Source organism: Sander lucioperca, chromosome 6, assembly GCF_008315115.2.
Source record: "Sander lucioperca isolate FBNREF2018 chromosome 6, SLUC_FBN_1.2, whole genome shotgun sequence".
NCBI classification, from domain to species: Eukaryota; Metazoa; Chordata; class Actinopteri; order Perciformes; family Percidae; genus Sander; species Sander lucioperca.
In genome coordinates this window covers 3,181,109-3,197,389 of record NC_050178.1, presented here as the reverse complement: position 1 = coordinate 3,197,389, position 16,281 = coordinate 3,181,109, and the positions used below count along the sequence as shown (strand labels likewise).

The 16,281-nt window shown below is 40.1% G+C and overlaps 2 protein-coding genes across 3 annotated transcripts; both read right to left on the bottom strand.

The window, feature by feature from the left end:
- Nucleotides 1-2,886: 2,886 nt before the first annotated feature.
- On the bottom strand, nucleotides 2,887-6,528 carry LOC116041598 (transmembrane protein 82-like). Its single transcript, XM_031287573.2, has 6 exons — nucleotides 6,122-6,528; nucleotides 5,953-6,025; nucleotides 5,664-5,853; nucleotides 5,064-5,481; nucleotides 3,228-3,412; nucleotides 2,887-3,069 (listed from the first exon to the last, which is right to left on the bottom strand). Exons 1-6 carry the CDS (start codon nucleotides 6,201-6,203, stop codon nucleotides 2,989-2,991), a joined length of 1,029 nt encoding a protein of 342 aa, XP_031143433.1. The 5' UTR covers nucleotides 6,204-6,528; the 3' UTR covers nucleotides 2,887-2,988.
- A 74-nt stretch (nucleotides 6,529-6,602) lies between these two features.
- Nucleotides 6,603-13,179, bottom strand: slc25a34 (solute carrier family 25 member 34). 2 transcript variants are annotated; one of them, XM_031287575.2, is made up of 6 exons: nucleotides 12,938-13,179; nucleotides 11,726-12,451; nucleotides 9,235-9,300; nucleotides 8,484-8,636; nucleotides 8,233-8,367; nucleotides 6,603-8,113 (listed from the first exon to the last, which is right to left on the bottom strand). In XM_031287575.2, exons 2-6 carry the CDS (start codon nucleotides 12,206-12,208, stop codon nucleotides 7,925-7,927), a joined length of 1,026 nt encoding a protein of 341 aa, XP_031143435.1. In that variant the 5' UTR covers nucleotides 12,209-12,451; nucleotides 12,938-13,179; the 3' UTR covers nucleotides 6,603-7,924. The 2 variants fall into 2 exon arrangements, with proteins under 2 accessions (XP_031143435.1, XP_031143436.1); XM_031287576.2 differs by lacking the exon at nucleotides 12,938-13,179 and adding an exon at nucleotides 12,841-12,861.
- Between the last annotated feature and the right edge of the window lie 3,102 nt (nucleotides 13,180-16,281).

Here is a 16,281-nt window from a genome sequence, read left to right as displayed (position 1 = left end):
GAGGCATGTCTGTGTGAGAGAGGGTTAACAAGACGGAGATGAGGAGAATGATGGGGGTCTCTGTTGTTCCAGCTCTTTGGAAAGGAATGCTGCAGTGATGTCACGATTGCAGGAGGGAGCATGCCTACTGATGACACAATCCCAGACCTCCCCAAACAGCCTAAATCCTCATTAAACCCTCTGAACCTCTTCACTGGTTCTACAGAATGACTTTTCAATTCACTCACCAACACCACAATATCGTTTTTTTACTTTAATTTTCAGTTTTTATGTACTTGGGTGAGCAGGAAAACAATGGAACTACGTAGAATGAAGGGAAAGGAACAGGAAGAAACACAGTAGATAGCAAAAACAATGACAATTGCATGTTCACAAATACAGTTGATGTTGATTTCTTAACTGCAAACATCTGCAGGGGTGGAAAAACTTCTCAGGGATAAATACTGTTCATTTTACCAAATACCTCAAGTAGGAGTAGGATTAGACTGCTTTGAGTTAAGGTTTAAGGAGTACTTCAGCAATCAAGTTGGGGGAAATGTGAGAGACAGAGGCTGAGATATTCCAACTTTTTAGTCCCTAGTATGGGTTTAGCTCCAAAAAAGCAGAATCCTACACTTCCCATAATGCAACTGGATAATGTCTTTTATTATGGTGCGTTTCAGTTGAACTGGGAAGTCGGAATTTCCAAGTTCCTAGTCGAAAATGTCAACTCATACACACCCTGAAGTCGGATTTCCGACTCGGAAAGTCGGGAGAACCTCAACAACGGACATCACAATCCAACATGGCTTCTCTGAGCATCAACAGTAGTGAAAGCTGTATGAATATACTGTTTATTACCACTTCTGTCTTATTTGTGTCTCATTAATCAGTCATACACACAGTACTGTCCATCTTATATCCGTAGATATGTTGCAACGATGTTTGTATGTGCTAGATACAGCATAATACATTGTTATCAACTGGTATTGCTAACAATGGCTAACCTGGCTGGAGTCCCCCCACCCCGTTAACTATAATGTTTTTCCGACTTGTTACAGAAACGCGCAGTCAACTCGGGTGTGACGTCATTCGGCCTCTGACTTCCGAAAACTCTACAACTCCAGTTTGTAATGTAGGCTTTCTGTTAAAACTATTTAAATCTCAAGCACAAGCTGAGATAGCCCTAATGACATCACTATGACATCAGCATTTTTTTCAAACTTTACAAAGCTCCATCTAAAGTCACAGGATTACATAATTTATAATAGATCAACCTGTTCTCACTCCGAACTCCTAAAATACGAACGTTTGGGCAGTGGCTGTCAACGTCAGAAATAATTCAAAAAACACCCTTCAGCATGTGTGTAGAACGCACCGGGGAGAGCAGCAGCTACACTGCATTTGAAGATGACGTAGCACTAAGAGCGACTACGGTAGCAAGTAGGCTAGTATGAAAGCCGGAAATCCACAGAGGGAGGTTGGTTGGGGTGGTGCATGGGTCAAACAACACAGGACTTTCACCCAGGAGAGCGGGGATCGTGTCCCGCGTGTCACGTTTCCTAAACCCAACCATCCCGTTCTTTTCCTAAACCCAACCGTCCCGTTCTTCTTTTCCTAAACCCAACCGTCCTGTCCTTCTTGTCCTAAACCCAACCGTCCTGTTCTTGTCCCGCGTGTCATGGAAACGTAAGCCCATCCACGACCATAACCTAACTGTGTCAAAAGCGACGTCAATAGTCCCAACCAAACGCGTATGGTCCTCAGGTATGTAATATGTCTATTTCATTCATAAAATAACTTTACAACGCGCGATGTGGTTGTACGCCACTATTTTCTCTTCCCTTGCCCCACTGTTCCTGTGTAAAGTGTCTTTGGGTTTCATGAAATGTGCTATATAAGTTATTACTACGTTGGTTGCTACAACAATCTCTTAATGCTTTGGCTCGTAACACAGTGGCAGTGATACCCGGTTTAGCTCACGATACATCCAGAGTAGGCCTAGTTACCGTACAACACACTTTTAATGCAACGATGCATCTGTAACTTATGTTATTGTAAATTAATGATTTTCTGACTGAGCAAAATATTCATTGCGACTATATAACCTCCCGGTAACGCTTACTCAGTAATTTACAGTGGGTAATACAGCATTTTAAAGAAAAGATCTTTACGACGGGTGTGGTAAAAACACTACCGCTTTTGTCCAAAGCGGCCGCTATAATCGACACAAACTGAAATTTACATATAGCCACTTTAAAGGCATACTATGTAACTTTTCCCTCTTCAGGAACCACATATGGGAAAAGTTACATAGTATGCCTTTAATTATTGTCAGTTGGCCATTGGTGCCACTGTGACATCCTGATGATTAGCATCTTAAAATGTACACACACCCTCCTGACCAATTTCTCTGCTATTCATTAATGCATTTTGAGTGTTATTCATGAAGGAAGGTTTGCCAAAGAATACCTCTTCAAAAATGTGTAGTTGTTGTGTAGCAATAGTAGAATTGATGTGTAAACAGTGCATAAAAGCGTCTCAATTACAGCAATGTGTAATTAAATTCTTTATGCCATCGAATATTGTTTTATATATTTTAAAATGCATTTTTTGACAAGCTTTCATCCCCTCCTGGTGGGGGTCTGTTTACACTGTGTACCTTTTATCAGCTTTCTGCTCATCTGTATTCTACTCATCATGACTTTATTAAATTGGGCTTGGTATAAGTATGCTGTGCTACTACAAAAAACATAATCTGCAATACAATATATTTTATAAACAGCTTGACAATCTCTTTTCATATTTTGTCTTCCATTACATGAAGCATCGAAACATACAAACTCCTCATTCTTTCCTTCTGTTTAAAAAAAAAAAGACTCAGTAACAAAAATTAAGCCCAAAATGTATGCCATCAAGTGTGGCCACAGTAATCCTTTTATTGTTTTATCATCACATCTTGACATTTGAGGTAGTCTCTGGTATTTGACGTAGATTTTGGGTTCAACATCAGCTGTCAGCTGATGATGTTTTCATTGTTTTGTAACTGGAGCTCTGTTCATATTTCCTCAGGCTTGTGTCTTCTTCTTCCTAAAATGAAGGATGACAATTAAATGTAATTTTCACATATCTCAACATTACTAACAAGTAACAGTTTTATACTAAATACAAAAAAGTAATGTTGTAGAAATTGCAGCTTAAATGCAACTGTCAAATCACTGTGAGTGGAAGAGATAATTCACACAGACTTTTAACGCGGCTTTCAGCAGGTCCTGAGAGGGCAGCAGGCAGACTGCTTCACCCAGGAAAGAGATGAGGACGTGGAGGACATCAGACCAGTCGCCCACCATCAGCATGAGCACCAGTAAGGCCCCCATTCGCAGCAAGACAGTGTGCAGCAGGACATCTATGCCAGGCTGCTGCTGCTGATTATCTGTGCAAAATGAAAAACAAAAAGTGACCCAGTAATGCTAAAAGATCTTTTGTGCCCAGAGCAGTATAATAATGTGATACCTGCTTGTTTTCTGAGATATGGGTTGTGTGTGTTTTTGTTTTTTTCATCATTGAGACAATCATTTGTAATGGCATTGTCTCACATGTATTTTCTTATTTTATATTTGTTGTTTTATTGTTCCCATTCTTAGGTGCATCACCTATGGCCTGTCTCGCTTTGCCAGACCTTCCTCCACAGCGCTGCGGAGGAGGGTCTGGCTAGTCCACACAGCATTCCTGGATGGGAGAAAAACGTGCTCTGGTTTAATGGCATTTCTTTAAACTAATCACAATCGTCATGGGCAGCCCTAAGGACCAGGAAAAGACACGGTGCCGCTGCAAAATAGCCTCAGGAAGGAACTTGTTTTGGTAGAACGTGGACGTTTAAAAGTTGTTTTAGTCGTGCAACAGAAACCTCAGATTGGACAGATAGTCTAGCTAGCTGTCTGGATTTACCCTGCAGAGATCTGAGGAGTAGTTAACCATAGTCCTCATAAATCCACCGAAGTTTAGAATGTCAACACAAAGAAAGAGGAAGGTAACCGGACGTCCGGCTGAAAAGAGTGAAATCCGGTGGAATTTCCGACGCAACGGGGCAATCCCGGAAGTGGAACGTTGTAGATATAGACTAGTGTTACCACACTATATGGGCAGAGGTGGAAAGTAACGAAATACATTTACTCACGTTACTGTATTGAGTAGTTTTGTTGTGTATTTTGTATTTTTAAGTACTTTTTAAAATCGGTAATTTAAAATACTTGTATTTCGCTACATTACAAATCCCATCCGCTACTGAGTAAAAAAAAAAAAACTTTGACTAACAAAAACCGAAAGGAAGAAAAAAAATCGCGCCCAGAACCACTGCAGTGACAAATGATCAGCATCTAGGCTGCTACCAGGCGCCAAATCTTTCTGTAGGAGATTGAGAACGAGATGGAGGTGGATCAGGTGAGCGACAACGGTTCAGAGACTGTTTCAGTAGAAATGCTAGTTGAAACATTGAATTCTGCTGCCCAAAACGACGAAAATCCTTGGCCACATTTTCATTTAAATTCAAAAGGGCCAATAGTATCATCATGCAATGCCAGATGCGCCTGCCAAAGGTGACTGAACTGGCAGCATTCAATAACTCCACATCTAATCTGCAGAAGCATGTTTTGGTAAGTATTTGTGCATTGGTACTTCAAACGAAGTTTTCATGACTAATAGCAAATTGCCAATTAGCAAAACAACATGTTTCATGGCATTGCTAATTTTTGTCTAGCACTAGCAACCCGTAGGACAACGTATGTAGGACACTGGCTAAATCCCCCCGTCCCGTTTTATAATTGTTTTTTTTTACTTAAAGTACATAACTTAAATTAACTACTTATTACTTTTACTTGAGTCATTTTTCAGATAGGTAATTTCACTTGTACTTGAGTAATATTTTATCAAAGTATTGGTATTTTTACTTGAGTACAATATTTTAGTACTTTTTCCACCTCTGTACTGTATATGGGTGATCAAACTAGTTATTCAGGTTATCTAATCTCATTTAAAAGTTTTCCTAAAGGACCATTTCATTCCCCAAATAGTTGATAGACAATCACCTTGAATGTAGACCACCAACATGGTGTAGCAGAGTGTCAGTGGAATCCAAAACTTTAGAGCATCCTTCTGGGACAGGAATTGGTCATAAATTGTACTGGTGTAAGCCACAGTTGCTAGAGCAAAGGCCAAGACAACCGCTCTTTGCAGTGAAGCCAGTATGGTGTGTCCAGAGGCCAGGAGGGTGATGCACTTCCCACAGTAACGCTCTCTGCTATGTAGTGGGTAAAGTCTGGCCACATGGCTCCACAGATTGTGGCCAACACTTGCCAGTGCCCAGCTGAGAGCAGCTGCCAGAAACAAGCTGAGGGAACTGTGTGGAGCCCCCTTATGGAGGAAGTCAAGAGTACAGGTGAGGCCGCAACCCAGGGGAAACTGGCACTGGATCAGGAGTAGGTCTAAGCCTCTGCCATTGGCATCCTTGGTTCAGATAGGTTGCAGGAGCATGGATAAAAATAGGTCAGGTCAGTGTTCGAAAGAGCTATACGTTTAACACTGAAAGTATACCCACTTTCAGTATAGACATAAAACAAGTCTAAATCAATGTGCTATCTGTGATAATGTGTTATCCGTGATAACACATTGATTGATGAGAAACTCACCAGTCCTGCTGATGCCCAGACAGAAACAGCTCTGAGAGAAAACTCCAGCACTATCAGAGAGGAAACCCTCGAGTTTACCAGAGACAGGAGGACCGTCAGGGTCCAGAACTGGAGAGCTGTTGTCCAGTTCCCTCTCAGATTGCCAAGTGAGGATGTCCTCAGTTTGCTTTCAGTTTCAGTCTCGGAATCACTGTGTGAAGGGGAAAATAGAAAATGAAAACGACCGCGCATAAAATATGATATGATACGATATATTTTCTCCTCTTTTTATACAGTAGAATAAACTCACCTGCATGTTTGAATGAAATGGTAAACTCTCATCAAATTGTACAGCACTGATATTCCACATGCACCCACAAGACCTTTGAAGCACAAATAACACAGCCAAAAAAACAAGTATGTAAAGAAACAGTTTCTAAGAATTTAGATTTTTTTTTTTATTGCCATGAAGAACTCACCTTTAAAAAAATGATCTGTTGGGTTTGAATCAAAAGACGTCCATTCAGAAGTTCCCAGGATGCAGGAGAAGGAAAAAAACATTTTCCTTGTAATATCTCAAGGACACATACAAAAAGGTGCTATGATCTCTCACTCATACTTCAATTTAAGAACCTGATCAGAAACTACAAGTCAGTTAATGTTTTACTGTGAGCCAAACCGTCACGTTGCCTTTATTTTCTCCTGCTGCTTAGGTCTGTGTGAGCTCCATGTTTAAGGTCCAAAGGTCAAATGTGATTGGAGTGTGGTTGTCAGTCTAATCATTTCCTGATGAAAGAGGCTGAAAGTCCTCTAAAAATGATTAGGCTTACAGAGCAATCAGACACCTTTTAACTGTCTCTAAATAAAATCACACTTTGCTTACAATGCGTCTAGATCACAATCATGTATTTCAAAGATGCAGCACTTGTGTCCAAGAGGATACAAAACACATGTATTAAATGCTTTTTATACAAAAAGAAATATTTATTATTATCCACTGCTGTTCAAAAATGTCTGTACATAAAAACCTTAGATCAATAAGTCAGTAAATTGTTTTAAGGTGTGAAAAATCACAGCAGCCACACAGGGCTACAAACATGGAATACAAAGTTTATGTTTTAATAATCCAGACTTCTTCATCTCATCTCATCTCATCTGCATCTGCGTGTGTTGGCATCCATTGATATGGCTGCAAGCCACGTGGATCTTACTTTGTTCATTTCAGCTTTGCTGTGAGAGGACATATGAAAGCCCAAGACATTGCTTGTAAATTGATCAGTTGAGGTATTAAAGGTAAAACCTGATAGTTCAACAGCATTTTCATGCATTTGGTATTTGATAGGAACTCCTGATATTGAAATTAGAGCCTGTGCAACATGTGCCCATCTTCATCAAGTGCTTTAATGCTCATCGATCTGCTTTGCTTGAGACAGAGTGAGTCTCTTAATTGTTCTAAATACGCTTATTCACTTTCTGACGGAGAGTTAGATGAGAAGATCAACCACTAATGTCTTTACAGTAAATAAGAAGCTACAGCCAGCGGCTGGTTAGCCTAGCTTAGCACAAAAACTGGAAACGGCGAAACAGTTAGCCTGGCTCTGTCCAAAAGTACAGAAATATAGTGCCACCTCATCATGTTTATTTATCTTGATTTTTTATATCTAAATTGTGATAGATTTGCTATTTTATATTTGTTTGTTTGTCATTTTATATTTTACAATTTACATTTTATATTTCTATTTGTTTGTTATTTAAACTGAGAGCTGCTAAACTGTGTTTCGTTGTTGTGAAACAATGACAATAAAGATCTATTCTAAAATCCACCTACCAACACCTGTACAGCCCACTAAAAAAAGTGTGAAAACGACAATGTTCCGTTTTATGGACAGGAGTTATGTTATGTTTCTTGGCCTTTAGCAGTTGACAGCGGAGCCTCCAGGAAGTTACTCTCATGATTAACTCCTGTAAAGCAACAAACATTTTTTGTGTTAATTAGTGAGTTTCAGAGGTGCTGTTATGTGGATTGTATTACAGTTGGACAAAGCCAGGCTAGCTGTTTCTCCTGTTTCCAGTATTTATGCTAAGCTAGGTGCTGGTTGTAGCTTCATATTTACTGTACAGACATGAGAGTGGTATCAATCTTCTTATCTAATGTTCTGCTAGGAAACGAATAAGTGCATTTCCCAAACATTTGCTTTGAATTCAGTGTTTCATTAATTGGTGGACAACTTCAATAGTTGTGACTGAGTCCAGTCAATCATGCGCAGCAGCGCAGGGATGTTTTAGCTCCTTCCCTGGCTCTGGGTGTTCTTCACTGTCTGTTGCCTCATCAGATCCCAGAACAGCATGCTGAGCACTGTGTGTGGGGCCAAGCGCACAAAGACAGGGCCCATGCCTTTATACAACCCCAGCAGGCCCTCAGCTTGGCACACCTTCAGCATACAATCAGAAAATCCATGGTACAGACGCCCCTAAAAGACACATAAGGAAAACAGTAAGTCATAGTACGTATTTACAGTAGCTAGAACACTTCTTACAAGAGTCTTTTGTGCCATTACTGAAAGCAAGAACAGAGGTCACTTAAACTCACTTTACGAAACTCATCCACTGGCTGGTTGTAGAGCCGTGTACTAATGACGTCAAATGGTGTCATGCTAATCGCCACAGCGACTCCACTGATCATGGCGGCTATCAAAGCCGTAAGACAGCTGTTTGGACTAAACCACTGCAAGGAAAGAAATAAACTGATTATTGACTGAGGTTTGACTTTTGACTGACAGCGTGATGGCAACTGTTCGGTTCCATGTGCGGAAAAAAATGTCAGCTGTTTATCCCATCTACCTGGGAATGTGACACCCAGTCCTTGGCCGAGGTGAATGTTGCCAGTTGAGCAGCTGATCCCACCATGACTCGAGGCACGGCCCCGTTCACACCCCTCCAAAGACCAATTAAACCGTCTCTTCTGTAGATGGTAACAAAGGCGTCAGACACTCCCTGAAATGGAAGAAAGCAAAGGCATTGGTGTGTTGGAAGTAGCAGCTAATGGCTCAGAGTATGTTTTCTATCATGTGTTGGTAGTATATAGGGATAGAAATGTATTTCTGATGGATAGGGTTACCAGCGCAAAGTAGTCTGCTTATAGGTTATTATGAATAAACTACCAAACAGTATAATTAGTACTTAGAGTTTGCTCTGCCTTGCTGCTTATACTTTAATTTATCAGTAGTGACTAAATCAATAAAAAAGTATATAAAATAATGTATAAATATATTATATAAAAAGTATATAATAATAAGTAAAACAAGAATAAAACACTTCACTCTGCGTAATGAGGGCTTTTACTTTTGATACCTTTTCTGGTTATACTGTACATACTTTTACTTTGAATTTTGAATGAATGACTTACTTATATTGAAGTATGTTCACTCTGTGGTATTGCTACTTTTACCCAAGTAAAAGCTCTAAGTACTTCTTCCATCACTGCTTTTACTTAAGTAAAGCATCTGAATACATATTTACTATGACCTAATTCCAGATAAAACAACTTATAAAAAGTTATTAACGTGTCTTACTTTGAACATGTCTGTCTTACCAGATGGTTATGCTGGTGGCCTACTGCTATGGCTTCCACAGTCTGAGCCTGCAGGTGGGTCTTCACCTATAGAGAGAAAATGCAGCACACAAGGTTTAATGTGCATTCAACCTGCACTAGATACTGTGCCAAAAGTTAATCTAAGTACAGACAAAACCAGACTTGTTGTTACTAAGTGGGATAATGTCTGAGCCAGATGCCAGGATGAGTTATGAAACAATGACAGGTAACTCTACTAATGTTGACCAGGTATGAGTCACATTACACAAACTTGTTACCAGGAACTTGTCTTAACAAATTCCTCAGTGATTCATTTGCACCAAACCTTAAGGATCAAACAGCAGCGAGAGCATGCACAAAACCAAGAAGCCTCTCTGGTCAATCTCATACAGAGTGACAATAAAATAACCTTCAGCAAACCTTCCTTCACTCACACTGCCAACAGTACAGTACACAGCAAGGAGCCACAAGATACTGTATATTTTTGGCAGCAGTGGGTAGGTTGAAGTAAAGTTCAGGGTATTTTTAGTGACCTAGATATAGACAAACACGGTTAGATGGTTTTAAATGCATTGACTGACAGCTGAGGCAGAAAAACAACAACACTACTCCTGGCATGACATGTAGAGGACATTAATACTTTCAATTAAATATTGTATATACTATTTGGTAAATCTTGTATATACTATTTGGTAAATCTTGTATATATTATTGTAATCTGTCTGTCACTAACCGATGTGTATTGTCCCAAACAGGACTCTCTTGAGAATGAGACCTTGTATTTCAATGAGATTACATGTATAAATAAAGGTTAAATAAAATAAGATAAAACTAAATAAATTGTGCTGTAAATCAAGAGACGGTGACATTTGAGACAGGTGTGAATGTCAAAACATGAATCTCGTCTGGTGGTTGTTTGGGACCTGGATGTGGACAGGTTGGGGGGCAGGTGGATAATGAAAAGATGTATTACTCATCCATGTGGGATGTGGTTAAGACAGCTTAAGATCATTGTTTTATCTTGTGTTCTTTCAAAACTAGATGCCATCAAATTAGACGTCATCTGTGACTCACCTGACTCTACCACACCCACCCATGTAATGTCACTTTGCGTGCTGGATAAAAATAGCCTTTGAAACTGAGCTGGTTCACTTTCCTGCTTCTGATTGTGATGAATTACAATACTGTTATTCAAGCCAAATGCTATGGGTTGGAAATGTCACGTTTAAATTTAAGTTTTCCAATTTAGTTACTTTTATTTCATTAGAAGTGTGACTCCCCCCCCATTTATTTCACACAGTTAGGAAGTTGCTGCCTTCCATCCTTTCCCTTTAAACTCCCTTTAGAAACGTTCCTGTTTATATTTCCCTTTAGTGATGCTAAAGAGTTATTGTTAAAGAATAGGCTGACATTTTTTATCTTCTAACAATGTGGACAACACATGTCCATATGTACATTGAATAATTATTGGTCGCTGTAATGTTTCCACCTGTCCATACTGGTCTTGAAAAGATCCCTTCTAAGGCGATTTAAAAACACAAATCAAGTTAGCATCTTCCATATTTACAGTCTTTTTTACAGCATCCAAAAACTATTTTAATGAACATATGGGTAAGTGAGTGTGTGAGTGAATGTGAACTGTAGAAACGTACCGTAGGTATGTCCGCTAACTAACGCTAACTATGAACACCTCTTACTTTACAATGTTGCACAAGCTTTGTAGTGTGTAAATTAACAATGTAATCTAAGGATTCAATAGTGCCTGTCGCCAATCTGTTTACAAAGCCGACCTATGTATTATGTTGCTGCAGATACAGACACACCATGTGCAAACATGATCTAATTTCTGGTCATCAGACAGATGATGACCAGTGTGTTGGCGTTATTCAAACAGTGTGGTCTGTTAGTGTTACTCTGAAACCTTTTGCATTATACATCTGAAGCTTGCCACAGAAAACGATTACCCATATCATCTTTCCCTTGTCTTCTTTATGTCAGCTGTTTGGCTATTAATTATTAACTTTCTTGGTTTTATTTAACGTGTGTGTGTGAGGCAACATTATGCTCAAACAGTAACATAACAGAATAAATTATGACACAAAACACATAGTTGTGACTGTGATCTTTTGGACATATACAGTAACTGGCAACTACAAATGGCTTGTAACACCTACTGATTTAATCAAAAAAAAAAAAATATAAAGCTGACCTATAATGACCAATACAGGCTAGGAACCCATCAAGCAGTCGCTATATATATATATATATATATATACTTTGCTCTTTTCATGCCAAATACTGTGCATCTTTACCTCTTCAGGCCTCTAAAAACTATTAAACGTTAAACAGTCTGAAGAGGGTAAAAATCACTTGGGTAAAATTGAACTGCTCATATACATGTACCCAGTGATGAAGGCTCACAAGCAAAACAATATGGGGAGCCACTGTGATAAAAAATTTAAAAAATAATGAGAAACTTTGGTAAACCTACCAGGTAGGCAGGAGAGGCAATTAAGGCACCCAGCGCCCCGACCCCTGCCCCTGACAGCAGACTCCCCCCGTGGAACGAGGTGATACCCAGGGCTTCACAGTAGGAGTAGGAGCCCAGCCTCACACTGTTCATCACACCCTGGTAAATCAGCCCGACTGAGAGCCCCTTCTGCAGGCCCCGGAGCCCATCTGTGCGGCCCACCACCCAGAGGGCCTGCAGAACTCCATGATAGTGTCTCTGGTAGGACCCCCGTGCACGCAGCTCTCCCTGAAGCTGCAGACGGGTCTTTACAACCTCCAAGGGATTGGTGAACACGCAGGCCGCGCAGCAGGAAAGAGCGCCCAGGGCAAAGTCCAGAGGAGGCCAGACAGCTGCAGGGGGAGGTGAGGTGCCGAGGACACTGCCAGTGGATGCCATCCTGGAAGGCTGGACACCAAACGCAGACTCTTCTGGTGAAGTCTTCAACAGCTGAGCACTGGTCATCCCTGAGGAGTGTTTGTTAGTCCTTGTGATGACTTGTCCCCCTTGTGTTAGTTTGTTAGGGAACAAGAAGAGTGTGTTGTACTTGGTACAGAACAGTGAAGTCAGAAACAAATGCTATCAGCTGTTGTGATAACTCATCTAATATCTTTTTGTCATGTTTTTCCTGTGACACTGCAGGTCAATGCGCCTCTTTGGTGTCCTTCTGCATTTATTTTCTGTCAGTCTGTTCAAAAGAGGCACCATCTGCAAGAGAATGTATTCATTTTGAAGTTAACTTTTACATTGTGAGGTTCAGGTGTGTTTACAAAGCCTCAGCCATACATATGAGGACAGAGGGTGTTTGTGAGTCAAGAGAAAGACTGCGAGGAGTCCTCTTGGAATGGAAACCTTCAGGTTTTAGCTCACATAATAAGACATATTACAAACCAAACCTGCGGTTTAACTCTCTAAACGTGCAGCATGTTAAATACTACACATGAAAAAACACAGATAGAACACCTTTAAGAGCAGACATTCACACACACACACACACACACACACACACAAGATAATCTGACACTAACAAGACACACACCTGAGTCACATTCATTCAAACCAACATGCAACTACACAAACAAGCACAGTACAAGTACCAGAGGCAAACACACTCAAAAAGAAAACTCCTCTCATGTGCCTTTTGAAAAGTTAGAAAATCTATCTTGAATGTGGTTATTTCATTCATAAACTCACAGTGTTTGGTGATCATGTACAGCTCCATTTTTCCTCTCTTGCCCATCATTGCAAACATGTGTCCTCAGCACATTCATTGTCAAAGTCTCCTCCCATTGACTCTCACCAGAGCCAATACAGTTTGAGTCCTCTCTACCACATCGCCAATCAAATGGCTCTAAACTCTAAACTGCCCCCAGCTCTGGTCCTATAGGAGCTGTCTGGGTAAAAGGTTATTGTTGGTCAAAGAGGGGGGTGGAATGTCTGAGGCAAAGGAGAGCAAAGATACACATGCTGACTAAGAACGGTGTTTTAACAAGGTTAATCTGCTGAAGATAGTGTTGATGATCTCAGAAAGAAAACAAACAAACATGAGCTCTGTTTTACCTTCTGCACCCTGATTAAATTAATTATGTTCTCATAGGAACGACTGTTTTAGAGACATTTTGAACATACATATAGATTAAACAGGGAAAAACTATTTGGTAGATCGGTTAAAATCATCTGTTGTGTAATGTGTTAGCTATAAATTAGATTTGGAAAAACTGATGCTACTTTTTGAGGTGACTCATCTAATGTGGCCTTTTCTTTATGTGCTGTATGCAAAGGGGCCACTAGAGGGAGATCTTCTACAGCTCTTCAAAGTACAAACCCTTAGATATGACTCCCGATGCCTCTTAATGAATCAATCAAATTCAACAATAAGAGTTCATTCTTGATATTGAAAACAACAGCGTACAAAAACAATCTCACTACAACGGTAAATATGAAGCAATTCAGGAGCTCTTGATAGTTTTACACAATGTTCCTCAGCAGATGGAGTTGTTGAGCACTTGGAAGAAGAGCAGCGACCCTCCGACGTTTCTGGCTCTATTGACACCAAACTTCGGGAACTTCATCTCCAGACTATCTTCCACAAATGTCCCATCCAGATTTTATATATCAAAAATTGAGCCCACAGTGCATTAAAACCTTTTACTTCATACAGTAGTGTAAACAAATACTGTAATTTCTTGAAAACTAAATCTATGATGTATGGAAAAACATTGTGAGGTCACTGTAGATTTAGTGTGCAACATTTCAGAATATCTCAAAAGGTGAATTTAAAAAAAAAGTGTAAATCGTATCCTCATCTATGCCATTGCAGTCATTGCAAAATAGAGCATCTTTAAACATTTGTCATTAATTGATCTTTGTGAAAATAAATCAAAGGCACCTCTATGTTGTCTAAACAAAGTGCACAAATTCTCAGAATTTTCAAGTGAGTAGTAGTTTTAAATTCTGCATATATGCCGTCGTGCCCATTGTCCACTTTTTGTAATGTCATGAAGCCAGTTGCGTCATCACCCAGATAATAGCTCTCTGAGATCAGTAGGCTACCTGCCTACAGTGACAAAAGTTCTGAGTTTGAACGTGTTGCAAGATGATCATACTAAACTTAGCACAAAAAGTAAGGAAACGTGTGTTTGGTAGACTATTTCTTTGTGGTAACAGTGCTTTTTGGCAATACGTCTTATGCCGTTGGAAAGCCTGTTTAGTTCCCTTTCAAATGGTGCCCCATTTGTAAGGAACATGCATTTGTGGGATAAGCAGCAGCGCTGAGTATGTGGGTTGTGCCCATGAAAAATTTGCCAAATCTACTCTGCCAATGCCAAACAGCTTATTCTGCCATTGACTCGTTTGTTGTTTGGTGGATTGGATGATTGAAGTCTGAAGAAACAAGACATATTGGCAATTTAACAATTTATTCATTTCACAAACAGGAGCGTGTTGAAAAACCATACACAGCCACAACAGCCTGACACCTCCTCCTCATGCTGGTCACCAGCCTGGTCACACACTGCTGTGGGATGGCATCCCCTTCTTCAACCAGCATTTGTCGCAAGTCAGCCAACGTGGTTGTGTTAGTTACTCTGGTACTAACCGCATGCCCAAGCTGATCCCACAAGTGTTCAATGGGGTTGAGGTCAGGACTGCTGGCAGGCCATTCCATCCTCTCCACTCCCACATTCTGGAGGTAGTCGCTGATAAACCCCGCCCTGTGGGGGCGAGCGTTGTCATCTTGGAGGATAGAGTTCGGTCCCAGACTGTGGAGATATGGGATTGCCACTGGTTGCAGAATCTCATCTCTATATCTCTCTGCATTGAGATTGCCTCCAATGATGACAAGCCTCAAAACAAGTGTCAATAGCAAAAGCAAAATAACCTGTTTGGCAGTGGCAGAGAAGATTTGGCAAATTTTTCATGGGCGCAACCCACATAGTCAGCGCTGCTGCTCATCCCACAAATACATATTCCTTACAAATGGAGCACCATTTGAAAGGAAACTAAACAGGCTTTCCAACGGTATAAGATGTATTGCCAAAAAGCATTGTTACCACAGAGAAATAATCTACCAAACACAAATTTCCTTACTTTTTGTGCTAAGTTTATATCTAATCAGGCATTGTGCTGCAGACAACTGCCCTGCATGTTTTAGATGTGCTTCTCCATCAACACACCTGATTCAAATTAACATTCAGTTCCAGTTAAGTAACATCATGTTATTAAGTCACCCCGGCTTGACTTATTAAAATAAATTGCAGGCATCTCTATGTTGTCTAGACAAAGTACACAAATTCTCAGAATGTTAGTGATTAATTTTTGACCATTTAAAATCCTGCATTTTCATGCAGTATTGCACACACGCCAAATCAGGCATTGTGCTGTGGACACCTTCCCTGCATGATTTAGATGTGTTTCTGCATTAACACACCTGTCTGAAATGATCAGCTCATTAGTTTGTGTCCTAGGTTAACATAGTGTACTCTGGCATTATGCTGTGGGGAATGGAGACACATAAAATCAGATTTTAATTTGAGAAGCTCCTTGGGCATACTCAACGTAATGAGCAACAATGTCTCGCCTGTTTGGCAATTCTGCTGACAGAACCCTTGTGTATTTGCCATTTTTCCTCCTCTTCCTCTTCTCCATCCCCCGCATTTTCCTTTTCCTCTTCAAAATGCTCAGCCCTGACCATTGTTGCAGAGCAGCTATACTTTTAATCTTATATTATTACCATATACTGTAAAACATAGTTGTATACAGCCTATGATTATTACCAGAGACAGTTTAGAACCTTTACTAATAACCATAGACTGTAAAAGTCTATGGTTATTACACGGCCTCGTTGAATACTGGATTGTGATTGGTCAAGCACCGCAGTGTATGGTCTGTTTTTTAGACCGTTGCTGACCATTGCCATTGACGGAGTTTTGATTCCACAGTCTGGAGGACCATTTTTAAATCAATATTGGAAAACTGGGATCGCTATAAATATAAAAAATAAAATTACTATGGCCTTTCTTTGCTTCCATACCTCTAAT